This window comes from Oncorhynchus keta, chromosome 2 (assembly GCF_023373465.1).
Source record: "Oncorhynchus keta strain PuntledgeMale-10-30-2019 chromosome 2, Oket_V2, whole genome shotgun sequence".
Classification (NCBI taxonomy): Eukaryota; Metazoa; Chordata; class Actinopteri; order Salmoniformes; family Salmonidae; genus Oncorhynchus; species Oncorhynchus keta.
The window spans coordinates 52,097,963-52,124,802 of record NC_068422.1 but is presented as its reverse complement, the minus strand read 5'-3'; the positions used below and the strand labels follow the sequence as shown (position 1 = coordinate 52,124,802).

The window sequence follows — 26,840 nt, the reverse complement described above, 5'->3', positions numbered from 1 at the left end:
CTAGAACATTACCAAAATTGAAATGAAATGTAACCATGTTTGAACTTTTAGGAAACGTTGTGTTAAAGTAATGAAATACAAAGGAAATAATGTTTTTTTGTCAAGTTCTTTAACTGTGCTGACAATGTTCCAAAGCCATGCAACTACCCTGCACCATTCCCAAAAGGTTGTGGGAAGGTTGTAGGCAAAATAACATTAGGACAACGAAAAGGCCCTGCTGAGAACGGCAAATAAAATGCAGTAGTGACTTTATGTATATTTATTAATACTTGCAGTAATTGTTAGCCTGTATATTAATTAACACCATGTATGACCAAATGAGATTCCACTCATGGTTGCAGTTACTCAGCATTAGAGGGTTATTAGTCATAAAATGGTCAAAAAATATGCTTTATATAAAACTAGATATTAAATCTTTACCTGCTAAAGCAGAGAAATAGAAGATAGAAAGAGGGGAGATGAGTGAGCAAGAGAGACAGAGAGCGAGAGGTGGGCTCTGCCGGAACACAGTGAGATTCCGTAGAGGTTATTTAATTCCAGATACAGGAGAAATAATAGGTTGATTGTCCAAATCAATTCCCTTCGCAGACCAACAACTCCATTCCATCCAAATAATAAACATTTAAATAAACAACAAAGTTATTTAATACAGGCTCTGTCCCTAATATAGAAGGAGTATCGGGGTATAAAAGGCATAAGGTAGGAGGGTTGACACTGGGCATGTAAAAAGCTCAATTCAGTTTGCTGTTGCAGAGCCACAACAGTCTGCTGTGACGTGAATCTTTTTACAAGTTTCAGACATTTGTCATAATGGACCGATCATGGCTCTGAACTACAAATAGAGAGCATAATATTTGACAGCCAGCGTGTCTAAGAGTTGACCTTTGACCCAGAGCATTAGGCACGTTGGCTAGTTGACCTATGACCTTTAGGTTTCACTCTTCAAGTCCGCACCTGGAACTTCCCAGCCTTGGTGATGTATTTAACCCCTTTAAAAGGCTTGTACTTCTCACCAAACATATCCAGCCTGTTCACCTTCAGTCCTAAAACACAGTTAACATAAACGCATCACCATTTGTTTTGCTCTGTACTGAATTTTCTTTATCTTGACATTTTGACCGCTAACATGCACTATAACAGTGGACAAATAAACAAAATACTAAAAGATTGTTTTTGGATTAACTATATCATGGATTTACCATAAACTTTAGTTACCATATATTTACACATTTATCAAAACGCCTATACTGTAACATTTATCGACACACATATTATCCATTGAGTCTGAGGTTTATTAGGTACACCCATTTATACTGAACAAAAATGTATGTAAAGTGATGGTTCCATGTTTCATGAGCTGAAATAATGGATCATAGAAATTTTTCAAAAGCACAAAAGCTTCTCTCAAATTTTGTGCACAAATTTGTTCAAATCCCTGTTAGTGAGCATTTCTCCCTTGCCAAGAATATCCATCCACCTGACAGGTGTGGCATATCAAGAAGCAAAAGTGTGCTCTTCACAAATTAATCCCGGTTTCAACTGTACCGTGAAGATGTGAACAGAGTGCCCCATGATGGCGGTGGTGTTATGGTATGGGCAGGCATAAGCTACGGAAAACAAACACAATGTGCATTCCAATTGCCATCGATAAAATGAAAGAGATACCATGGCGAGATCCTGAGGCTCATTGTCGTGCCAAACATCCGCTGCCATTACCTTGATTCAGCATGATAATGCACATCCCCATGTAGCAAGGATCTTACACAATTCCTGGAAGCTGAAAATGTCCCAGTTCTTCCATGCCCTGCATACTCACCAGGTATGTCACCTATTGAGCATGTTTGGGATGTTCTGGATCGACGTGTATGACAGCGTGTTCCAGTTCCCGCCAATATCCAGAAACTTCGCACAGCCATTGAAGAGAAGTGAACATTCCACAGGCAACAATCAACAGCCTGATCAACTCTATGCAAATGAGACGTGTCACGCTGCATAAGGAAAATGGTGGTCACACTTGATACTGACTGGTTTTCTGATGCACACCACTTTTTTAAAAGGTATCTGTGACCAACAGATGCATATCTGTAGTCCCAGTCATGTGAAATCCATAGATTGGGGCCTACTTTACTTATATGAACTGTACAGTGGTTCCTCCTTTAAAAAGTTGTGAGCTTACGCCACGGGACTTAGAGGTCATTTGTGGTTTAGTACGGTACCCTGCTTCACCACTTTATTGCTCCAGACCAGCGCAATGGGGAGTTAGAGAACTGATTATGCTTTTGGGCCCTACTGTGTCTCTAACTGACAATGAATGGGCGACAAACCTAAATAGAAATTGCTAATTGTGCACAACTTCAGTATTACTTCCTAAAACTGTAGTTACACAAAGGTTTTTATTCTTTTAGTGTTTAGGATTATTTTGCTCCCAACCGGTCACATTGTACAGTTCTTGAGTGGCGCAATGGTCTAAGACACTGCATAGCTGTGTTACAGATGCTGCTTCAATACCTGTGGTGGGCTCAACTGAGAGACCCATGAGATGACTGTAGGTTTTTGGTTTTTCTCCCTCTAAAAACAGAAATAAATCTTCCTAAATAACAAACTGTCTTGATTTACAAATTAGTAACAATGTCTCACTCCATGTTCAAGAATGTCCTTTTTCCTCGCTCATTTTATGTTATTTGAAAACGAAATCTCCAAAATATTGTTATTTTTAAACAAAGTGACTATTATTATTAATTCAGAATTATATAAAAGCCCGTTGGATATTCTCACATATATATTATTAACCCCGTTATTAGCAGGACAATATATATTGGTCACAGCTCCCAATGCACAATGGGACTGCATTGCAGTTTTCCAGCTGTATCCACTGAAAGCGCGCGAGATTCAAGGCACAAGGGCAGGGGGCACGGGATGGGCCGCAGAGCCGCGCACAGAAGACCGACCTAGCCCATGGGGAAGGGAGGAGGAAGGGGGTGGACACCCACCCTGCCACACTGGCAACACTTTAAGGGGCATTGCACTAATAATGGCGCTGACTAGGGAATCGTTCCAGCTGTTCTGTTCTTAGTGCCAGTCTGCAGGTTCAAACTAAAACCATGTAACTAATAAATGGCATTTTTATGCTTTCATTCATAAAATAATAAAAATACTCTTTCAAAATGCTGATGTTTATTTAGTTATGGATCCATAAAGAATTACTACGGGAATACATATCATTGAATTACAGAAATATCCTCCAATCCTCTTTATATGTAATTATTGGTCACATCATATTTTTTAGATATACTGTAGGCTTACCGTAGGCGACAAGAGTCTCACTAGTATTGAGTAATGTGCTGTTAAAAGTGGTGTAGGTCTTATTTAAAGAGGATTTATTTAACTAGGCAAGTCAGTTAAGAACAAATTGTTATTTACAAGAACAGCCTACTCCTTCCGCCTCGTCGGGGAATTCAACCCCGGTATCCTGCTCACCCGCAGGACACTACATTCTTTAGCTAAATAGACCAGTACTGTACTCCCGACCATCACGTTGTACAGAGTCATATTTCCCGTCCCCATCCTAACGGAAACTCCGAGGGTTTTTCGTTTTCCTTGGAATAGAACCACCATAATATTAAATCAAATTAATTAAGCAAATACCAGTCAAAAGTTTTTCAGCAGCAGGGACTGGGAGACTAGTCAGGATCGAAGGAAATATGAACAGAGCAAAGTACTGAGAGATCCTTGATGAAAACCTGCTCCAGAGCGTTCATGATGTCAGACTGGGAAGGAAAGTTCACCTTCCAAAAGGAACACGAGACAATGTAGGACTGGCTTCGGGACAAGTCCCTGAATGTCCTTGAGTGGCCCAGCCAGAGCCCGGACTTGAACACCGATTGAACATCTGCAGAGATCTCCCCAAATACATACCCAAGACTCGAGGCTGTATTTGCTGCTTCAACAAACTATTGAGTAAAGGGTCTGAATACTTATATAAATGTGATATATACATATAAATGAGCAAAAATGTCTAAAAACCTATTTTTGTTATGTAATTATGGGGTATTGTGTGTAGAGGATAAAAACAATTTAATCGATATTAGAATAAGGCTGTAACCTAACAAATTGTGGAAAAAGTCAAAGGTCTGAATACTTTCTGAAGGCACTCTATATATTTTCAAACCTGTTTCAACTCCCTTGCTCCCCCAATGGCCACAGTGTTTAACCTCTCTCTCACTCTCTCCCTCCAACATCCAGGCTACAGAGATGCTGGTCCATAATGCCCAGAACCTGATGCTGTCAGTCAAGGAGACCGTGAGAGAGGCCGAGGCTGCTTCAATCAAGATCCGCACCGATGCAGGCTTCACCCTGCGCTGGGTCCGCAAGACCCCCTGGTACCAGTAACACACACTGGTGCCAACATACACATACAAACAAACAGGTGTAGTTTTACGGCATACTCTGTATGTGTAGTTAGTAGAGTACACTTAACGACATCCCTGTTGAAATAAGTTTGAGTTGTTAGCTCCAAAGTTCAATTTATCCGTTACCATGTTATTATGTAGGACAACAGCTTCAATATATATTTTTTGTATGTTGGGTTTCAAGAGTTTTTTTAGCATGAAGAGTTTTTATATTTTCTAAACATGGTGACTTCTTTTTTTACCTGTCCCATTCTAAATGAATGTCACCGGCCCACTTCAACCACTGGTACACAACGAATGGGTTCTAAATGCCACCCTATTCCCTATATGTCGCACTACTTTTGACTACAGCCCTATGGGTCCTGATCAAAAGTAGAGCACTACATAGGGAATAGCATGTGACATACAGTGACAGCTTTGTTTGTATGATGTTAATATGATATGAAGTGAGTGATATGCTATTTATTGACTTCTGGAAGCTGTCAGGCTGGCGTGTTGGTTGGTGCTCAAGAGATGCTTCCTGTGTTTTTACTGAATTTTATTTGACATGTCACAAACATCACCAAAGACTTTGTTTTACACCACTGTATATGAACATACACTATACACTACCGTTGGAAAGTTTGGAGTCACTTAGAAATTTTGCCAATTAAAATAACACAAAATTGATCAGAAATACAATGTAGACATTGTTAATGTTTTAAATGACTATTGTAGCTAAAAACGGCAGATTTTTTTAACGGAATATCTACATTGGCGTACAGAGGCCCATTATCAGAAACCATCACTCCTGCGTTCCAATGGCACATTGTTAGCTAATCCACGTTTATCATTTTAAAAATGCTAATTGATTATTAGAAAACCCTTTTGCAATTATGTAAGCACAGCTGAAAACGGTTGTGCTGATTTAAAGAAGCAATGAAACTGGCCTTCATTAGACTAATTGAGTATTTGGAGCATCAGCATGTGTGAGTTTGATTACAGGCTCAAAATGGCTCGAAACAAAACTTTCTTCTGAAACTCGTCAGTCTTATTGCTTAAGGCCAGACTTAAGGCCAGTTTTATTGCTTTCTTAATCAGGACAACAGTTTTCGGCTGTGCTAACATAATTGCAAAAGGGTTTTCTAATGATCAATTAGGCTTTTAGCTAACACAACGTGCCATTGGAACACGGGAGTGATGGTTGCTGATAATGGGCCTCTGAACGTCTATGTAGATATTCCACAAAAAAATCTGCCGTTTCCAGCTACAATAGTCGTTTACAACGTGTCTAAACTGTATTTCTGATCCATTTGATGTTATTTTAAATGGACAAAAAACGTGCTTTTCTTTCAAAAACGAGGACATTTCTAAGTGACTCCAAACTTTTGAACAATAGTGTTTATACAAAAGTATGTGGACACCCCTTCAAATTAGTGGGTTTGGTATATTTCAGCCACACCCGTTGCTGGCAGGTGTATAAAATCGAGCACACAATCATGCAATCTCCAGAGACAAACAATGGCAGTAGAATGGCCTTACTGAAGAGATCAGTGATTTTCAACGGGCACCGTCATAGGATGCCACCTTTCCAACATGTCAGTTCATCAAATTTTTGCCCTGCTAGAGCTGCCACGGTCAACAGTAAGTGCTGCTATTGTGAAGTGGAAACGTATAGGAGCAACAAAGGCTCAATGGTAGGCCACACAAGCTCACAGAACGGTAACACAGAGTGCAGAGGCGCGTAAAAATTGTGTGTCCTTGGTTGCAACACTCACTACCGACTTCTAAACTTCCTCTGGAAGCATTGTCAGCACAAGAACTGTTCGTCGGGAGCTTCATGAAATGGGTTTCCATGGCCGAGCAGCACAAGCCTAAGATCACCATGTGCAATGCCAAGTGTCGGCTGGAGTGGTGTAAAGCTTTCCGCCATTGGACTCTGGAGCAGTGGAAACGCGTTCTCTGGAGTGATGAATCACGCTTCACCATCTGGCATTCTTGATGGCCGAATCTGGGTTTGCTGTTTCCCAAGAAAGAGCTACATGCCCCAATGCATAGTATCAACTGTAAAGATTGGTGGAGGAGTAATAATGGTCTGGGGAAGTTTTCCAAAGTTCGGGCTAGGCCCCTTAATTCCAGTGAAGGGAAGTCTTAACGCTACAGTATTCAATGCCATTCTAGACGATTCTGTGCTTCCAACTGTGTGGCAACAGTTTGTAGAAGGCCCTTTCCTGTTTCAGCATGACAATGCTCTCATGCACAAAGCAAGGTCTATACAGAACTGGTTTGTCGAGATCGGTGTGGAAGAACTTGACCCCATCGGACACCTTTGGCATGAATTGGAACGCCAACTGCGAGCCAGGCCTAATCACCCAACATCAGTGCCCGACCTCAATCATGCATGCTCTTGCGGCTGAATGGAAGCAAGTCCCCGCAGCAATGTTCCAACATCTAGAGGAAATCCTTCCCAGAAGAGTGGTGGCTGTTATAGCATCAAAGGAAGGACCAACTCCATTTTAATGCCCATGATTTTGTAATGAGATGTTTGATGAGCAGGTGTCCATATACTTTTGGTCATGTAGTGTATGATAGGACTTTCTGACAACCTTAAAAGCACAATTAATGCAGATGTAAAGATCAAGTTAGAAAACACTGAATGTACTCAAGTTTATTAGAACCTTGTTTTCTGGAGTTCAAAAAGACAATTAAATAAGATTGTTTTGCAGTGTGATTGTGACACTGATTAGATTATTATTTTCTGTATGTTCCATGTAACAGTTGAACTGTTAGTTTGGTACTTTTTCATGAGTGAACACTAAAGCCAATCTTTACAGTTACACATCCCGTCCACCTGCTCTATCAGTGTGAATGTGTTTGTCTGTGATATATGTTTATGTGTGTGCGCATGCAAGCATTGGTATTAAGCTGTAATGGTTAAGGCCGGTAAAGCACCACAGTACTGCGTAGGGTAAAGCAGCCTACAAGCTGGGTTTAAGGCTGTCAATACTATGGTTTATGCTGGTACAGTACAGGTGGCAGTTCTAAAAATGTATAATTTTATTTTTAGCCAGCTAACTTTCCAAAATTGCTTGAAATAACTTAATGTTTTTGAGAAATGCGACTGTTTATTAAAGTTTGGTGGCTAACTTGATAGTCCCGATATCTGGAATACCCCACGTTAACAAGCTTTATTTATGTTATTATGGTTACATATTGAGCATGTAGTCACTGAGCACCCTGTCCATGTATAGGTGTGTTGTGTGCACAGGGTTAGGGTGTGTATTCTGTGAATGTACGTATAAAACACTATCAGACAGCCTGCCAACACATACATTGTATTGTGCCTTGGAATAATAAAGAAAACAACATTCAAATATATTTTATCTTTCATTTATATATTACATCTACAGTGCCTCCAGAAAGTATTCACATCCCTTGACTTTTCCCTCATTGTTGTTACAGCCTGAATTTAAAATTGCTAAAATAAATTGTGTCACTGGCCTAGACACAATACTGCATAATGTCAAAATGGAATTAGAGTGAGATCAAGTACTCCAGTACTTTGGATTTGAAATTATACAATGACTAAGGAGGTTAAGGTGCAGACCCTTTAATTTAAGGGTATTTCCATCCATATCAGATAAACCGCGTACAAAATACAGCACTTCTGTACATTGTCCCCTAATTTTAGGGGACCAAAAGTATTGGAACAAATTAAATTATGTATTACAGTAGTAAAAGTTAAGTATACTGAAAAAATATAAATGCAACATGTAGTGAAATTTTCCATACACACAAAACGCTTATTTCTCTCAAATTGTGTGCGCAAATTAGTTTATTTCCCTGTTAGTGAGCATTTCATCTTAGCCAGGATAATCCATCCACCTGACAGGTGTGGCATATCAAGAAACTGATTAAACAGCATGATCATTACACAGGTGCACCTTGTGCTGGGGGACAATAAAAGGACACTAAAATGTGCCATTCATCCACCGCAATCACCTCGTTTCAGCATAATAATGCAATGCCCCATGTAGCAATGATCTGTACACAATTCCTGGAAGCTGAAAATCCCAGTCCCAGTTCTTCCATGGCCTGCACACTCACTAGACATGTCACCCATTGAGCATGTTTGAGATGCTCTGGATTGGCGTGTAAGACAGTGTGTGCCAGTCCCGCCAATATCCAGCAACTTCGCACAGCCATTGAAGAGGAGTGGGAAAACATTCCACAGGCCACAATTAACAGTCTGATCAACTCTATGCGAAGGAGATTTGTCACGCTGCATGAGACAAATGGGGATCACAACAGATACTGACTGGTTTTCTGATCCAACAATTTTTTAAAGGTATCTGTGACCAAGAGGTACATATCTGTAGTCCTAGTCGTGAAATCCATAGATTAGGGCCTAATGAATTTATTTCAATTGACTGACTTCCTTATAAATCAAATCACATTTTATTTGCAATATGCGCCGAATACAACAACACCGTAGTGAAATTCTTGTACATGTAGGTAAAAAAAGTGACAATGCATAGATAATAAACAGAGTAGCAGCAACGTACGGGGGTGGGGGAGGTCAATGCAAATAGTCTGGGTAGACATTTGATTAGCTGTTCAGGAGTCTGATAGTTTGGGGGTAGAAGCTGTTAAGAAGCCTTTTGGACCTAGACTAGCTCCGGTACCACTTGCCGTGCAGAAGCAGAGAGAACAGTCTATGACTAAGGTTGCTGAAGTCTTTGACAATTTTTATGGCCTTTCTCTGACACCGCCTGGTATAGAGGTCCTGCTTGGCAGGAAGCTTGGCCCCAGTGATGTACTGGGCCGTACGAACTACCCTCTATAGGTCGGACGCCAAGCAATTGCCATACCAGGCAGTGATACAACCAGTCAAGATGCTCTCGATGGTGCAGCTGTAGAACTTTGAGGGTCTGAGGACCCATGCCAAATCTTTTGGGTCTCCTGAGGGGGAATAGGCTTTGTCGTGCCCTCTTCTTGACTGGCTGGTGTGTTTGGACCATGAGTTTGTTGGTGATGTGGACACCAAGCAACTTGAAGCTCTCAACCTGCTCCACTACAGCCCGGTCAATGAGAATGGAGGCATGCTCGGTCCTCCTTTTCCTGTAGTCCACAATCATTTCCTTTGTCTTGATCATGGCCAGGTCTTTGAACTCCTCCCTTAAGGCTGTCTTGTCGGTGATCAAGCCTACTGTTGTGTCATCGGCAAACTTAATGATGCTGTTGGTCGTGCCTGGCTATGCAGTCATGAGTGAACAGGTAGTACAGGAGGGGCTTGAGCACGCACCCCGAAGGGGCCCCTGTGTTGAGGATCAGTGTGGCGTGTGTGTTGTTACCCGTACCACCTGGGGGCGGCCTGTCAGGAAGTCCAGGATCCAGTTGCAGAGGGAGGTGTTTAGTCTGAGGGTCCTTAGCTTAGTGATGAGCTTTGAGGGCACTATGGTGAACACTGAGCTGTAGTCAATGAATAGCATTCTCACATAGGTGTTCATTTTGTCCAGGTGGGAAAGGACAATGTGGAGTGCAATAGAGAGTGCATCATCTGTGGCTCTTCAAAAACAAGGACAATTCTAAGTGATACCAAGATTTTGAACAGTAGTGTACATAGACTTGAAATCTCTGGACACTTTAATAAATGGAACACTAGTCACTTCAATAATGTTTACATATTTTGCATTACTCAACTCGTATGTATATACTGTATTCTATTCTACTGTATCTTAGTCTATGCCACTCTGACATTGCTCGTCCATATATTTATATATTCTTAATTCTATTCCTTTACTTAGATTTGTGTGTATTGGGTATATGTTGTGACATTTTTAGCTATTACTGCACTGTCAGAGCTAGAAACAAGCTTTTCGCTACACCTAAAATAACATCTGCTAAACACGTGTATGTGACCAATACAATTTTATTTGGATGCATTTGCTTCAGGTTGTGTTTTGCCCAATATGAACTGACTGGAGTAATTTTCTTTCTAAGTGAGTACACTGAAGAAAAATATAAATGTGTTGGTCCCATATTTCATGAGCTGAAACAAAAGATCCCAGAAATGTTCCATACGCATAAAGCGCATATTTCTCTCAAATGTTGTGCACAAATTTGTGTACAACCCTGTTCGTGATTAAACATGATCATTACACAGGTGGACCTTGTGCTGGGGACAATAAAATGCCACTCTAAAATGTGCATTTTGTCACAATGCAACGCCAAAGATGTCTCAAGTTAAAAAGGGAGAGTGCAACATACATTCTGAGTGCAGGAATGTCCAACAGAGCTGTTGCCAGATAATTGACTATACATTTATCTACCATAAGCCACCTCCAACATTGTTTTAGAGAATTTGGCAGTACGTCCAACCGGCCTCACAGCTGCAGACCACGTGTTACCACGCCAGTCCACGACCTCCACATCCAGCTTCTTCACTTGCGGGATTGTCTGAGACCAGAAAGCCAGACAGCTGATGAAACTGTTGGTTTGCACAATCGAAGAATGTCTGCCCACTGTCAGTAACTGTCTCAGGTAAACTAATCTGTGTGCTCGTTGTCCTCACCAGGGTCTTAACCTGATTGATTGCTAGAAAAGTGTGCTCTTCACTGATTAATCCCGGTTTCAAATGTACCGGGCAGATAGCTTCATGTGGGTCAGCTGTTTGCTGATGTCGAAGTTGTGAACAGAGTGTAATAGCAATTTGAACGCACAGAGATTCCATCACAAACATTGGCACAGACACACGATACTATACATTCAGATGGATTTAGTAATGTAGATATGTGGTAGTGGTGGAGTAGGGGCCTGAGGGCACACAGTGTGTTGTGAAATCTGTGAATGTATTGTTATATTTAAAAAAAAATGGTATAAACTGCCTTAAATTTTGCTGGACCCCAGGAAGAGAAGCTGCTGCTTTGGCAGCAGCTAATGGGAATCCATAATAAATAAATGCAAATACCGAGACGCAATCCTGAGGCTCATTGTCGTGCTAAACATCCGCTGCCATCACCTTGATTCAGCATGATAATGCACGGCCCCCTGTACACAATTCCTGGAAGCTGAAAATGTCCCAGTTCTTTTATGGCTTGCATCCTCACCAGACATATCACCCATTGAGATGTTTGGGACACTCTGGATCGATGTTAACAACAGCGTGTTCCAGTTCCCGCCAATTATCCAGCAACTTTGTACAGCCATTGAAGAGGAGTGGGTCAACAGCCTGCTCAACTCAATGCTAAGGAGATGTTGTGCTTATCTTCATATTTTTTGTTCAGTGTAGATAAGATGTTTCTGAACACTTCTAAATTAATCCTGAAAAATGCCATGATGATTATTGTGCCTCTAACTTTCTCACTCATCAGTATTCACGATTAATTCATGATTATGCATAATCATGGTAGCATCCACATTAACCACATTACTCTAACCCTCTATGGGAAAATGTCTATTGTGCATCAGGCATGACAAATTCCAGATAGCACATTTCATTCCTTGGAACTTACGTGGGAACGTATTTTGAATTTTAGTTTGCAGGGAGGTTTTAAAAACATTATTTGAATAATAAAATAATTTGGTAATAAAATAAGTTTGAGAACATTCTAAAATGTTGTGACCCCAAACTTTCACTAAGACTTTTAATTACACTGCTAGCTTACATTTGGGATAACTGTTCTGAACTCCAAGCACCCGGCTCATGGAAACTAATTTAAGCATTAAATCATGCAAACATAAATGTTTTATTGTGGCATGCCGTCCCGTCAGTGACATTCTAACCTATGATCTTCTTGACTTCATCCGTGCATTTCGTCCACTGCACCACCAGGAAGGAGCTGGCATGCCATGTTTTTTAACTCATACAAAGCTGTTAATTTTAGTCTATTCAAACAGAACCCATTTCAAAGAAAACAAGTTCAAGCCAACACACCTGAACACACTTAACAAGATAGAGGATAGAGAGTTTTGTTGACGATGAGAATTCATGTTTTTAAATAACATTCTTAGAACATTACAAAATATTTACAGCAAGTTTTCTTAATGTTCTGAGAACATGACTTTAAATAGAACCATGAGGAAACCTGCAGAAAACATTATGCTGAAGTACTGACATTTCCACAGAAGAACATTGATTCTTAATGTTCTCTGAACTTTGAGAACATTCCCAATGTCAAACAAGTTGGAGAATGTTCCTAGAACATTACCAAAATTGAAATGAAATGTAACCATGTTTGAACTTTTAGGAAACGTTGTGTTAAAGTAATGAAATACAAAGGAAATAATGTTTTTTTGTCAAGTTCTTTAACTGTGCTGACAATGTTCCAAAGCCATGCAACTACCCTGCACCATTCCCAAAAGGTTGTGGGAAGGTTGTAGGCAAAATAACATTAGGACAACGAAAAGGCCCTGGTGAGAACGGCAAATAAAATGCAGTAGTGACTTTATGTATATTTATTAATACTTGCAGTAATTGTTAGCCTGTATATTAATTAACACCATGTATGACCAAATGAGATTCCACTCATGGTTGCAGTTACTCAGCATTAGAGGGTTATTAGTCATAAAATGGTCAAAAAATATGCTTTATATAAAACTAGATATTAAATCTTTACCTGCTAAAGCAGAGAAATAGAAGATAGAAAGAGGGGAGATGAGTGAGCAAGAGAGACAGAGAGCGAGAGGTGGGCTCTGCCGGAACACAGTGAGATTCCGTAGAGGTTATTTAATTCCAGATACAGGAGAAATAATAGGTTGATTGTCCAAATCAATTCCCTTCGCAGACCAACAACTCCATTCCATCCAAATAATAAACATTTAAATAAACAACAAAGTTATTTAATACAGGCTCTGTCCCTAATATAGAAGGAGTATCGGGGTATAAAAGGCATAAGGTAGGAGGGTTGACACTGGGCATGTAAAAGCTCAATTCAGTTTGCTGTTGCAGAGCCACAACAGTCTGCTGTGACGTGAATCTTTTTACAAGTTTCAGACATTTGTCATAATGGACCGATCATGGCTCTGAACTACAAATAGAGAGCATAATATTTGACAGCCAGCGTGTCTAAGAGTTGACCTTTGACCCAGAGCATTAGGCACGTTGGCTAGTTGACCTATGACCTTTAGGTTTCACTCTTCAAGTCCGCACCTGGAACTTCCCAGCCTTGGTGATGTATTTAACCCCTTTAAAAGGCTTGTACTTCTCACCAAACATATCCAGCCTGTTCACCTTCAGTCCTAAAACACAGTTAACATAAACGCATCACCATTTGTTTTGCTCTGTACTGAATTTTCTTTATCTTGACATTTTGACCGCTAACATGCACTATAACAGTGGACAAATAAACAAAATACTAAAAGATTGTTTTTGGATTAACTATATCATGGATTTACCATAAACTTTAGTTACCATATATTTACACATTTATCAAAACGCCTATACTGTAACATTTATCGACACACATATTATCCATTGAGTCTGAGGTTTATTAGGTACACCCATTTATACTGAACAAAAATGTATGTAAAGTGATGGTTCCATGTTTCATGAGCTGAAATAATGGATCATAGAAATTTTTCAAAAGCACAAAAAGCTTCTCTCAAATTTTGTGCACAAATTTGTTCAAATCCCTGTTAGTGAGCATTTCTCCCTTGCCAAGAATATCCATCCACCTGACAGGTGTGGCATATCAAGAAGCAAAAGTGTGCTCTTCACAAATTAATCCCGGTTTCAACTGTACCGTGAAGATGTGAACAGAGTGCCCCATGATGGCGGTGGTGTTATGGTATGGGCAGGCATAAGCTACGGAAAACAAACACAATGTGCATTCCAATTGCCATCGATAAAATGAAAGAGATACCATGGCGAGATCCTGAGGCTCATTGTCGTGCCAAACATCCGCTGCCATTACCTTGATTCAGCATGATAATGCACATCCCCATGTAGCAAGGATCTTACACAATTCCTGGAAGCTGAAAATGTCCCAGTTCTTCCATGCCCTGCATACTCACCAGGTATGTCACCTATTGAGCATGTTTGGGATGTTCTGGATCGACGTGTATGACAGCGTGTTCCAGTTCCCGCCAATATCCAGAAACTTCGCACAGCCATTGAAGAGAAGTGAACATTCCACAGGCAACAATCAACAGCCTGATCAACTCTATGCAAATGAGACGTGTCACGCTGCATAAGGAAAATGGTGGTCACACTTGATACTGACTGGTTTTCTGATGCACACCACTTTTTTAAAAAGGTATCTGTGACCAACAGATGCATATCTGTAGTCCCAGTCATGTGAAATCCATAGATTGGGGCCTACTTTACTTATATGAACTGTACAGTGGTTCCTCCTTTAAAAAGTTGTGAGCTTACGCCACGGGACTTAGAGGTCATTTGTGGTTTAGTACGGTACCCTGCTTCACCACTTTATTGCTCCAGACCAGCGCAATGGGGAGTTAGAGAACTGATTATGCTTTTGGGCCCTACTGTGTCTCTAACTGACAATGAATGGGCGACAAACCTAAATAGAAATTGCTAATTGTGCACAACTTCAGTATTACTTCCTAAAACTGTAGTTACACAAAGGTTTTTATTCTTTTAGTGTTTAGGATTATTTTGCTCCCAACCGGTCACATTGTACAGTTCTTGAGTGGCGCAATGGTCTAAGACACTGCATAGCTGTGTTACAGATGCTGCTTCAATACCTGTGGTGGGCTCAACTGAGAGACCCATGAGATGACTGTAGGTTTTGGTTTTTCTCCCTCTAAAAACAGAAATAAATCTTCCTAAATAACAAACTGTCTTGATTTACAAATTAGTAACAATGTCTCACTCCATGTTCAAGAATGTCCTTTTTCCTCGCTCATTTTATGTTATTTGAAAACGAAATCTCCAAAATATTGTTATTTTTAAACAAAGTGACTATTATTATTAATTCAGAATTATATAAAAGCCCGTTGGATATTCTCACATATATATTATTAACCCCGTTATTAGCAGGACAATATATATTGGTCACAGCTCCCAATGCACAATGGGACTGCATTGCAGTTTTCCAGCTGTATCCACTGAAAGCGCGCGAGATTCAAGGCACAAGGGCAGGGGGCACGGGATGGGCCGCAGAGCCGCGCACAGAAGACCGACCTAGCCCATGGGGAAGGGAGGAGGAAGGGGGTGGACACCCACCCTGCCACACTGGCAACACTTTAAGGGGCATTGCACTAATAATGGCGCTGACTAGGGAATCGTTCCAGCTGTTCTGTTCTTAGTGCCAGTCTGCAGGTTCAAACTAAAACCATGTAACTAATAAATGGCATTTTTATGCTTTCATTCATAAAATAATAAAAATACTCTTTCAAAATGCTGATGTTTATTTAGTTATGGATCCATAAAGAATTACTACGGGAATACATATCATTGAATTACAGAAATATCCTCCAATCCTCTTTATATGTAATTATTGGTCACATCATATTTTTTAGATATACTGTAGGCTTACCGTAGGCGACAAGAGTCTCACTAGTATTGAGTAATGTGCTGTTAAAAGTGGTGTAGGTCTTATTTAAAGAGGATTTATTTAACTAGGCAAGTCAGTTAAGAACAAATTGTTATTTACAAGAACAGCCTACTCCTTCCGCCTCGTCGGGGAATTCAACCCCGGTATCCTGCTCACCCGCAGGACACTACATTCTTTAGCTAAATAGACCAGTACTGTACTCCCGACCATCACGTTGTACAGAGTCATATTTCCCGTCCCCATCCTAACGGAAACTCCGAGGGTTTTTCGTTTTCCTTGGAATAGAACCACCATAATATTAAATCAAATTAATTAAGCAAATACCAGTCAAAAGTTTGGACAAACCTACTTATTCCACGGTTTTTTCTTTATTTTTACTATTATTCTACAATGTAGAAGTGAAGACATCACAACTATGAAATAACACATATGGAATCAGTTAAGGTACAAATTCTTATTTACAATGCTAGTTAGCGCTAGTTTGACCCCCAGAGGGCATCTTTGAGAAGCATTTGGTAGCCTTCAATAAGGTCTGTACTAGAGATGGCGGGCACGCGGGAGACAGGGGTTCAATTCGCCAACGGGGAAAAACTAGCACTAACGAGCATTAATGGTACCAGTGGGTCACACTTAATAAACGTGCCATAAAATTCTGTGGCACCATGCAAGCTGCACTGCAACTTTTAAAAGATGAACCACTGTAACAATAACATCTTTGAAATTGTTGCATGTTGCATTTATATATATTTTTCAGTGTAGTGCAGTGTAGGATGCCCCTAAGTCTCCAGAACAACCTGCATTTTTCGGGGAATGGAAGTGCGGCGCAATTGGTAACAAGAGGACCTAACATGTGCCAGGAAAATATTCCCCACACCATTACACCACCAGCCTGTAACAAGGCAGGATGTGGCCTTGGACTCATGATACTTACACCAAATCCGGACTGCCATCAGCATGACTCATCGGGAGCTGGGATTCGTCAGAGGAGGCAATGTTTTTCCACTATTCAATTGTCCAGTGTTGGTGATCACGTGCCCACTGCAGCTGCTTCTTCTTGTTTTTAGCTGATAGGAGTGGAACCCGGTGTGGTTGTCTGCTTCAATAGCCCATCTGTGACAAGGACTGACGAGTTGTCCATTCTGAGATGCCGTTCTCAGAATTTGTACTGCACCGTTATTAGCTTATTTGTGACTTGCATGTTAGCTTGCATTTATCCTTTGACCTCTCATCAACGAGCTGTTTTCGCCCACAGGACTGCCACTGCCTGGATGTTTTTATTTTGTCTTACCATTCTCGGTAAACCCTAGACACTGTCATGCATGAAAAGTCCAAGGGGTCGGCCGTTTCTGAGACACTAGAACTGGCGTGCCTGGTACCGACGATCATACCACGCTCAAAGTCGCTTAGGTCACTCGTTTTGCCCATTCCAAACGTCCAATCGAACAGTAACTGAATGCCTTGATGCTTGTCTGACTGCTTTATTTATATAGCAAGCCACAGCCACGGCTCAGTGTCTGTAGGAGTGAACCATTTTCGTGAACGGGGTGGTGTACCTAATAAACTGAGTATACATGGATATTTAGCATGCAGTATTACTATGGCAATACAACCTTTTACAGAGCATGTTACTACCCCCAACACCATAAACTTTACTGCCAAGACACAGAGAAAGATTAGCTTAATTCCAAATGTACCCCTAGCACCTATTACTGAGCCACTCATAGATCTATGAAAATTGGATCAATGGAAGCAATATGGTCCCATTTCAACAGTCAATAAGGAGGCAAGACTAAACTATTACCATAAGTCTTCTACTTATCCAATTCCTCCAGATCTACAAGGGGGCTAGGTAGTAGGAACCGATTTGGAATAACCCAACAATGGGGAGAGGCTGAAAGGGACAAAAGTTACAGGTCAGGGGTACCTGATATTGCAAGTTGCTGTATCTTCAGGTCGATGTTCAGACTGGGGTTCTCCTCTGGTTTGGGGGCTCCAGCCTGCAGACTCAGACTACCTCGCAAGTTAGGAAGCTTCTGTGGGTTCAACTTTCCAATGTCCCACACCAACAACTAGAGAGAAGAGAGCGCGGGAGAGAGAGAAGGAGGAGGGGGGTTAGGTTCAGGGGTACTTGTGAGATGGAGAAGTTTGTTAATAGTAATATCTGCTGATTTGCTGTTTACCTGGTCTAACTTGGAAATAGGGTCGTAGGTATAGCTACTCTGTGTAGTGGTTAGGCTCAGGAGTTAGAGGTTACAGGGTAACAGGGTAGTAGGCGTGTAGTTAGTTACCTTTGTACCATTGTCATATGTGTAACTGCCCTGTGTGGCAGTCAGATTGATGCTGAGGATAGTTTTGGGCAAGTGGACCGTGACCATCACCCCTTCGACCGTCTTCCCCATGGTCTGCTTCGGTCCAACGGTCACGTCCAGATGGCCATCAGAACCACACTCAAAGAAACTGATGCTCTGCTTCACATACACTGGGATGGCTACAAGACTGCATAGAATATAACAGAATAAATAGAATATTACCAATACTATTATTAAACTGGGATGGCTACCAGACTGAAAATAATAGACATGGTAGTGTTAGGATTAGGGGTCAGAGTTTAAAGCCTTACTTCTGTGCATTGACGTGATAGGTCATTAGGGTGAAGTTCCCATCAGGGGGAATGAAGGAGAGGACGCGCTCAGATTCCCAGAGTTTATAGCGAACACATGGGTGGAAACTCACATCGTCAAGGAGACGAGGATTCTGCAACGACAAAATGCAGTATGAATAGACCAATACACTTGGGGCTCTCTCTCTGTGTGTGGGAAGGGAAATGCCTAGTTAGTTGCACAACCGAATGCATTCAGGCTGCCTTAATCGATGTCCACAGCACCCGGGGAGCAGTTGTTGTTGGGGGTTTACTGCCTTGCTCAAGGGCAGAGCGGCAATATTTTTCCACTTTCCTGGCTCAGTGATTCGAACCAGCAACCTTTCGGTTACTGGCCCAGCGCTCTTAACCGCTAGGCTACCTGCCACCCATGTGTATGTGTGTGTGTGTGGTCAATTTGAATTGAAGGAAATCAATTCAAGAAGTAACTTTCAAAAGTTATTTATTATTTCCATTTTTTTATTAAAAAGTTAAAACACTTCCTGAAATGATTACCTTCAATTCAAATGGACCCCAACCCTGATATAGTGTGTGTGTGTGGGGGCCCACCATGAAGGAGAGTGTGAGGTCGGGCATACCAGACAGCTTGACACACGCCTCGACCACGCCCTGGATCTCGGCAAACACTGTTGTACCTGTTAACCAATCATAACACAGCTTAACCTCTGGATCTGACTTCCGGGATCTCTGCACCGTGGTGCCGGTGGACAAGTCAGTACTTCTCCTACCTGATTGGTCCATGATAGCGTCAATCTCCTCCACCACGTCAAAGTAAGCTTCATTATTGGTGTACTTCACTCCGGCCCGCCTCCACGGGATGGTCGACAGCTGACCAGTTGGCAACGTGTCTCCAACGTTACTGGTCCCTGGAACACACACACACACTTTTTAAACTAACTCATAACATACGCTGCTGCTACAGTTTATTATCTATCCTGTTGCCTAGTCACTTTATCTCGACCTACAGTGCTTTTAGAAAGTTCACACCCCTTGACCTTTTTGTCAACGACTTACACAAAATACTCTAATGTCAAAGTGGAAGAATATTTAAAACAATTTAATGGAAAATAAAACACTAATATTTCTTCATTAGATAAGTATTCAGCCCCCTGAGTCAATACATGTTAGAGTCATGTTTAGCAGCGATTATAGCTGTAAGAGCTTTTGCACAGCTGGATTGTATGATATTTGCCCATTATTTAAAAAATGATTCAAGCACTGTCAAGTTGGATGTTGATCATTGCAAAACAGTCATTTTCAAGTCTTGCCATAAATTTAGAAGCCGATTTAAGTCAAAACTGTAACTAAGTTACTCAGGAACATTCAATGTTGCCTTGATAAGCAGACTAAAACCAAGTTTCCTCTATAATTTTGCCTGTACTAAGCTCTTTTCTGTTTTTTTTTATCCTAAAAAAAACTCCTTAGTCCTTGCCGATGACAAGCCACCACCATGCTTGAAAATATGAAGAGTGGTACTCAGTGAAGTGTTGGATTTGCCCCAAACATCACACTTTGTATTCAGGATGAAAAAGTGCATTTCTTTGTCTCTTTTTTTGCAATATGTACTTAAGTGCCCTGTTGCAAACAGGATGCATGTTTTGGAATATTTGTAATCTGTACAGGCTTCATGCATTTCACTCTGTCATTTATGTTAATATTGTAGAGTAACTACAATGTTTTTAATCCATCCTCAGTTATCTCCCATCCCAGCCATTAAACTATTTTAAAATCACCATTGACCTTATGGTGAAATCCCTGAGCGATTTCCTTCCTCCTCCGGCAACTGAGTTAGGAAGGGCGTCTGTATCTTTGTAGTGACTGGGTGTATTGATACACCACCCAAAGTATAATTAATAACAGCCATGCTCAAAAGGAAACTCAATGTCTGCTTTTTTGTTTTTACCCAATAGGTAGGTGCCCTTCTTTGTGAACCATTGGCCATGTTCTGTTATAATCTCCACCTGGCACAGCCAGAAGAGGACTGGCCACTCCTCATAGCCTGGTTCCTCTCTAGGTTTCTTTCTAGGTTCTGGCCTTTCTAGGGAGTTTTTCCTAGCCACCATGCTTCTACACCTGCATTGCTTGCTGTTTGGGGTTTAAGCTGGGCTTCTGTACAGCACTTTGTGACAGCAGCTGATGTAAGAAATGCTTTATAAATAAATTAGATTGATTGAGGTTTATCAGTGCAATTTTTACTGCCAAATAACTTTTTCCGCTAGCTGGCCGTAAAAATTGCACTGATAAACAACAGGGAATTGCAGTCTCCTCGTCCTTCTGCAACTTGCCTGCCAATGCATGCTTGTCACTACCAAGCACCCAAGCTAACTGACAAAAGTTGGCTAGATTGCTACTTCCAAACAGAAATGAGAAAACATCTCACTCTGAGCATTTTACTCGGAGAAGCAGAACTGGTTAGGCTGTTTACATGTTGTTATCTAAAGCATTGACTAACTATTACTTTTTTTGTCTACGTTTACTGACACCAGTCATATTCAGCGGTTGTTGAGCATTTGTAAATGTATCAGTTGTTCTGCGCTCTGCCACATTCAGATGGAGTGCTCTGAAATCGTAGTAGATAATCAGAGTGAATTTGCAAATGCAAGAGATACGCTAACTGGTTGGTTAGCCTGCAAGAACTTGACGAAATGAAACCTGAATCTGTAGCTGTGTATAACCACCAAAAGACAATATGAGGAGAAAAGTCAGTCAGTCACCCACTCCTCCAATGGCATGACATGAAATTATCCTACCTAGCTAACGATAGACTCAGGGTTTTTAGCTTGCTAAATAATTGTATTTTTTATTTGATTTAACCTTTAACTCAACAAGTCAGTTAAGAACAAATTCTTATTTACAATGACGGCCTACCCTGGCCAAACCCTTCCCTAATCCGGACGACGCTGGACCAATTGTGCGCAACCCTATGGGACTCCTGATCACGGCCGGTTGTGATACAGCCTGGGATCGAACCAGGGTCTGTAGTGACGCCTCTAGTACTGAGAAGCAGTGCCTAAGACCGATACGCCTATTAGCCACATTATGACTGTCTTGTGATCATTGACAGACAAAGTACTGTCAGTTCCACTTTAAACTTTAGGTCCCCGTTACTTTGTGTGCTAAATGTGAAATGTTTTTTGCAATGTGAAGTAATAGTAATAGATTTATCTTGGGAAATGCTTAACGGTTGTGTTTTTGTATTGTTATGATTGGAACCTACTGGCTTTTTATGTCCCAGTTTATGGACTGCTTATCCTTTAACATAATGCAGTGTGTAACTGCTGTCTTTCCCTCAGCCCTATGCAGTGGTGTAGTGGTGCCTGGAGAAGTGGGTATAAGCTAATTTTGCCAAAAGGTTCCCAAACGGCCCACCGCGACGGAAATGCACCGGTCTGAAAAATCCTATTTAAAAAAAAATGTTTTCCTATATATTTTTCAGATTTTCACTCTCAAAATTACGTATTTTTTTATATAAATAACTAAAGTTTGAACCAAGTCCACAACAATGCTTAAACCACATCAATCTGATTGGGTGGGCCTGTCAGGTCCTGGCTCCCCAGTAGGTGGGTCTTTGTCCACCCAGGAGCATCCATGTCTATGCCCCTGATGCAAATGGCGCATGACGACAATTGCAGCAACACAAATAACACTTCGGACTAAACTGTTTCAATATCTGGTTTGCATAACCATTGTTGCCTAAGTTAGCATTTACTGGCGGATATCATTAGTTGAAACATCTTTCCTACCCTACCGGCTACCGATGTCATTCTTCTGTGAGCTGTTCCATGCCAAAACCTGCAGGCAGCAAGAGCTACACACTCTTGCTGCCTGCAGATGATATTCTGCTGAAACTAGGCTGTGTGCATGTGAATATATTTCACGTGCTTTGTGATTGGGGCAGTAGGGTAGCCTAGTGGTTAGAGCGTTGGACTAGTAACCGAAAGGTTGCAAGTTCAAATCCCCGAGCTGACAAGGTACAAATCTGTCGTTCTGCCCCTGAACAGGCAGTTAACCCACTGTTCCTAGGCCCTCAGTGAAAATAAGAATTTGTTCTTAACTGACTTGCCTAGTTAAATAAAGGTAATTTTTTAATTGTGTAGTCTATTTTGTGCATTATTTCTCTATTGTACTACATAATTGATCAGTCGTATACCTCCACTACACTACTTTGATATCAGTAGGGATTAAGAAGTGAGAATACGCAATGCCCACTGAAAAAAGTTGCTAACCGACTTGTCAAAACTATCGTTTGTTAACAAGAAATTTGTGGAGTTGTTGAAAAACGAGTTTTAATGACTCCAACCTAAGTGTATGTAAACTTCCGACCTGTCAGTGTGTTGACAACAGATCTGAGGATGGTGGGTGGTCTGATCATCTCTTTGAGGACGTTAGATTCGGTTGCCAGGGGAAACCCGTTGTCAAGCATCTCTTCCAACAGCTCATACACCATCACCATGTTGTCCTTGACTACTGTCTCCGAACACTCCCCAAAGTAGTCCTGCAGAAAAAAAATGCACACACACACACTTAAACATTACTGGTTGTAAAATAGTTCAGGTAATCCAGGTATAATCCAGGTTTAACTAGTCAGGTTGAACTAATCCTGGCAATCTGTCAGGCTTAGAGTTGTGTCAGACCTGGATCATCTCTGCGACGCGGTGCAGGAACTCAATGACAAACAGCGGAGGAACCTCAGTCTGGATGACAGAGAGGAAGAACAGCTTGTCCCTGTAATAATAAAATGTGTGAAGCAACGTTCATACATTGTATACAAAACAAATGTTATAAAAAAAATACACTAATAAAGACAGACCTTAAAACTGTCTGTCTTGAGTGAGCAGGTTTTTACATTGGCTTTGGATATATGACGGTTTCTTAAATAGTGATATAAATTCCAATAAAATAACTTGTAGATGATGAGGTGTGAGTGTGCGTCCTGTAGCTGTTGAAGTGTGTGTGTGTGTGTGTGTGTGTGTGTGTGTGTGTGTGTGTGTGTGTGTGTGTGTGTCTTTCTATGTATACATACAGTGCATTCAGAATGTATTCAGACCCCTTGACTTTTCCCACATTTTGTTAGGCTTTTTCTAAAATTGATTAAATTATTTGTTTCCCCTCAAATCTACACACAATACCCTACAATGACAATGCGAAAACAGGTTTTTAGAAATGACCTTATATACGCAAGTATTCAGACTCTTAGCTATGAGACTCAAAATTGAACTCTGGTGCATCCTGTTTCCATTGATCATCCTTGAGATGTGTCTACAGCTTGGAGTCCACCTGTGGTAAATTCAATTGATTGGACATGATTTGGAAAGGCACACACCTGTCTATATAAGATCCCACAATTGACAATGCATGTCAGAGCAAAAATCAAGCCATGAGGTTGAAGGAATTGTCCGTAGAGCTCCAAGACAGGATTGTGTCAAGGCACAGATCTGGGGAAGGGTAGAAAACATTTCTGCAGCATTGAAGGTTGCCAAGAACACAGTGGCCTCGTCATTCTTAAATGGAAGACGTTTGGAACCACCAAGTCTCTTCCTAGAGTTGGTTGCCTGGACAAACTGAGCATTCGGGGGAGAAGGACCTTGGTCAGGGAGGTGACCAAGAACCTGATTGTCACTGACAGAACTCCAGGGTTCTTCTGGAAGGTTCTCCCATCTCCACAGAAGAACAACCATCTCTGCAGCACTCCACCAATCAAGCCAGATGGAAGCCACTCCTCAGAAAGAGGCTCATAACAGCCCGCTTGGAGTTTGCCAAAAGGCACCTAAAGGACTTCTCAGACCATGAGGAACAATAACTCTTTGGCCTGAATTGCCAAGCGTCACATCTGGAGGAAACCTGGCACCATCCCTACGATGAAGCATACCGTGGGGATGTTTTTCAGCGGCAAGGACTGGGAAACTAGTCAGGATCGAGGGAAAGATGTACAGCGAGATCCTTGATGAAGTCCTGAGCGCTCTGGAGCAGGTTATCAGACTGGGGAGAAGATTCACCTTCCAACAGGACCCTAAGCACACAGCCAAGGCAACGCAGGAGTGGCTTTGGGTCACATCTCTGAATGTCCTTGAGTGGCACTGCCAGAACCTGGACTTGAACCGGATTGAACATTTCTGGAGAGACCTGAAAATATCTGTGTGGCGACGCTCCCCATCAACCTGACAGAGCATGAGAAGATCTGTAGAGAAGAATGGGAGAAACTCCCCAAAGACAGGTGTTTCAAGCTTTTAGCAGCCTACCCAAGAAGACTTGAGGCTGTAATTGCTGACAAAGGTGCATCAACAAAGTACTGAGTAAAGGATCTGAATACTTATGTAAATGCGATTTCTGTTTTATAACATATCACTAGTTCATTATGGGGTATTGTGTGTAGATTGATTAAGGGGAAAAAAATATTGAATCATTTTTTTTTACAAGCCTGTAACGTAACAAAATGTGGAAAAAAATCAAGGGGTCTGAATACATTCCTAATACACTGCATGCATGACCTGTAGATGCTGATGAGGTAGTGATGAGGGGTGTGTATGACAGGTGGAACGTCCTCAGGTTCCAGAGCCTTCTCTTTGGCTTCCAGGAAGTAGTCACACACCGACCGACTGACCACACTTTTCCAGTGCTTCTCCAGGAAGATCTCCCCCGAAGGGTTGATCAAGAACAGGCTGTTGATCATCTCTGCTGGTAGAGAGGGACAGGTGTTACACGGGTAGGTTTGTTTGTGTGTGGCCTACCGAGTGGCGCACTGGTCTAAAGAGATTCTGGGTTTGAGTCCAGGCTCTGTCGTGACCGGGAGACCCATGGGGCGGTGCACAATTGGCACAGCATTGTCCGGGTTAGGGGAGGGTTTGTCCGGCAGGGATGTCCTTGTCCCATTGCGCACTAGCGACTCCTGTGGCGGGCCGGGTGCAGTGCACGCTGACACTGGAGCAGTGTACTTGTTTCCTCCGACACATTGGTGCGGCTGGCTTCAGGGTAAAGTGGGCATTGTGTCAAGAAGCAGTGCGGCTTGGTTTGATTGTGTTTTGGAGTACGCACAGCTCCCGACCTTCGCGTCTCCCGAGTCCATACGGGAGTTGCAGCAATGAGACAATACTAACTACCAATTGGAAGGGCTAAAAATAAATAAATATAAAGGTTTGTTTGTGTGCTCACGGGTCCACAGCCCTAAGCCAAAGGTGTAACACATGTGTCCTACATTACATGGCTAGAGATATATTATCTACCCCATGGATCAGATCAGTGGAATAGACAGGCCAGAACAGTACAACAGACCAGGGTTGTGTACAATGCACAATGAAATCACTGTCTTTCACTTTATTTTGGTATGTGCCACGTTGCATCCAAGATGCAGAGACAAACTCCAGATGTCTAGAAGGGCTGTACAGCCTAAAGTTGATCCATGATGATAAATATCATCCACTGTCAGATGTTAAAATCAAAGCCTAGTAGTCCACTGGCTAAATAGTTCAATCTGGTTATTAACTAGCTCATAAACTCTGTCTGCACCGATATGGACTCAACGAAGTTAGCCTTGCAGCCTCGAGCACAGTGATCGAACTGTCTGCAACATTGTAGCCAGCAATCTTATTCTAGCTTGTGACATTCAGCAAGATGAGTCTTGTTAAATCGGTTGATATAGCGGTTAAATTAGTTCAACTGTATCAAAAAGTATCGTTACCTGCGTTGTTCCAGTGCTAGAGTGGCAGGAATAAAACTGTGTTGCACTGTCAGAGTAGTCTGGCCACTATACACAGAAGCCTGATTTAATATGCACATTTCTACTCTTATCAGCACAATATACAACCTTTAAACATTCAACCTCGACATTTGTGAATATATGTGTGTAAACATGCACCGACCGAAAAGCACAACATCAACTTCTTACCAAAGTTCCTGTATTTCTAGTCAGGCACAATCGTCTGCAGGCAGCTAATATCGCGTTCAAAACAACTGGAATCTCGGAAATCACCGACTCCGCAGCTAAGGCACTGCAGCGCTAGAGGCGTCACAACTGACCAGGGTTGTGTAAATGTCACAACCGGCCGTAATCGGAAGTCCCATAATTGGCACAGCGTTATCCGGGTTGGCTCATCACGCTTTAGCGACTCACTAGTTACCATAGCCACAAAGTCAGAAACCCCGCCTATTTCTAAAACGTATATTTTTAAAGTGTGATTGTAGACCTAACCTTAAATTAAGTACAAAAATAAAAACACGTGTCACGAAGTTTGACATTGTGGAAGTGGTAGCCGTTTCCCCTGTCTAGATTCATTTTGA

General features: G+C 41.6%; 2 protein-coding genes across 7 annotated transcripts in view; one reads left to right on the top strand and one right to left on the bottom strand.

The window, feature by feature from the left end:
• Positions 1-7,225, top strand: part of LOC118370373 (vinculin) — a 76,056-nt gene extending 68,831 nt beyond the window's left edge. The window contains exon 23 of the mRNA XM_052478457.1: positions 4,243-7,225. Coding sequence (XP_052334417.1) covers positions 4,243-4,389 — 147 coding nt within the window. The 3' untranslated portion in view covers positions 4,390-7,225. The remainder of the gene's footprint in view (positions 1-4,242) is intronic.
• Positions 245-26,840, bottom strand: LOC118402397 (AP-3 complex subunit mu-1-like). Of its 6 annotated transcripts, none has more exons than XM_052478527.1 (10): positions 26,449-26,839; positions 25,055-25,238; positions 23,201-23,291; positions 22,890-23,061; positions 19,295-19,432; positions 19,116-19,201; positions 18,528-18,661; positions 18,196-18,403; positions 17,832-17,976; positions 245-1,043 (listed from the first exon to the last, which is right to left on the bottom strand). In XM_052478527.1, exons 2-10 carry the CDS (start codon positions 25,234-25,236, stop codon positions 943-945), a joined length of 1,257 nt encoding a protein of 418 aa, XP_052334487.1. In that variant the 5' UTR covers positions 25,237-25,238; positions 26,449-26,839; the 3' UTR covers positions 245-942. The 6 variants fall into 6 exon arrangements, with proteins under 6 accessions (XP_052334487.1, XP_052334489.1, XP_052334482.1 ...); XM_052478529.1 differs by lacking the exon at positions 245-1,043 and adding an exon at positions 12,677-13,628 and having other exon boundaries at positions 25,055-25,241; positions 26,449-26,840; XM_052478522.1 differs by lacking the exon at positions 245-1,043 and adding an exon at positions 12,677-13,628.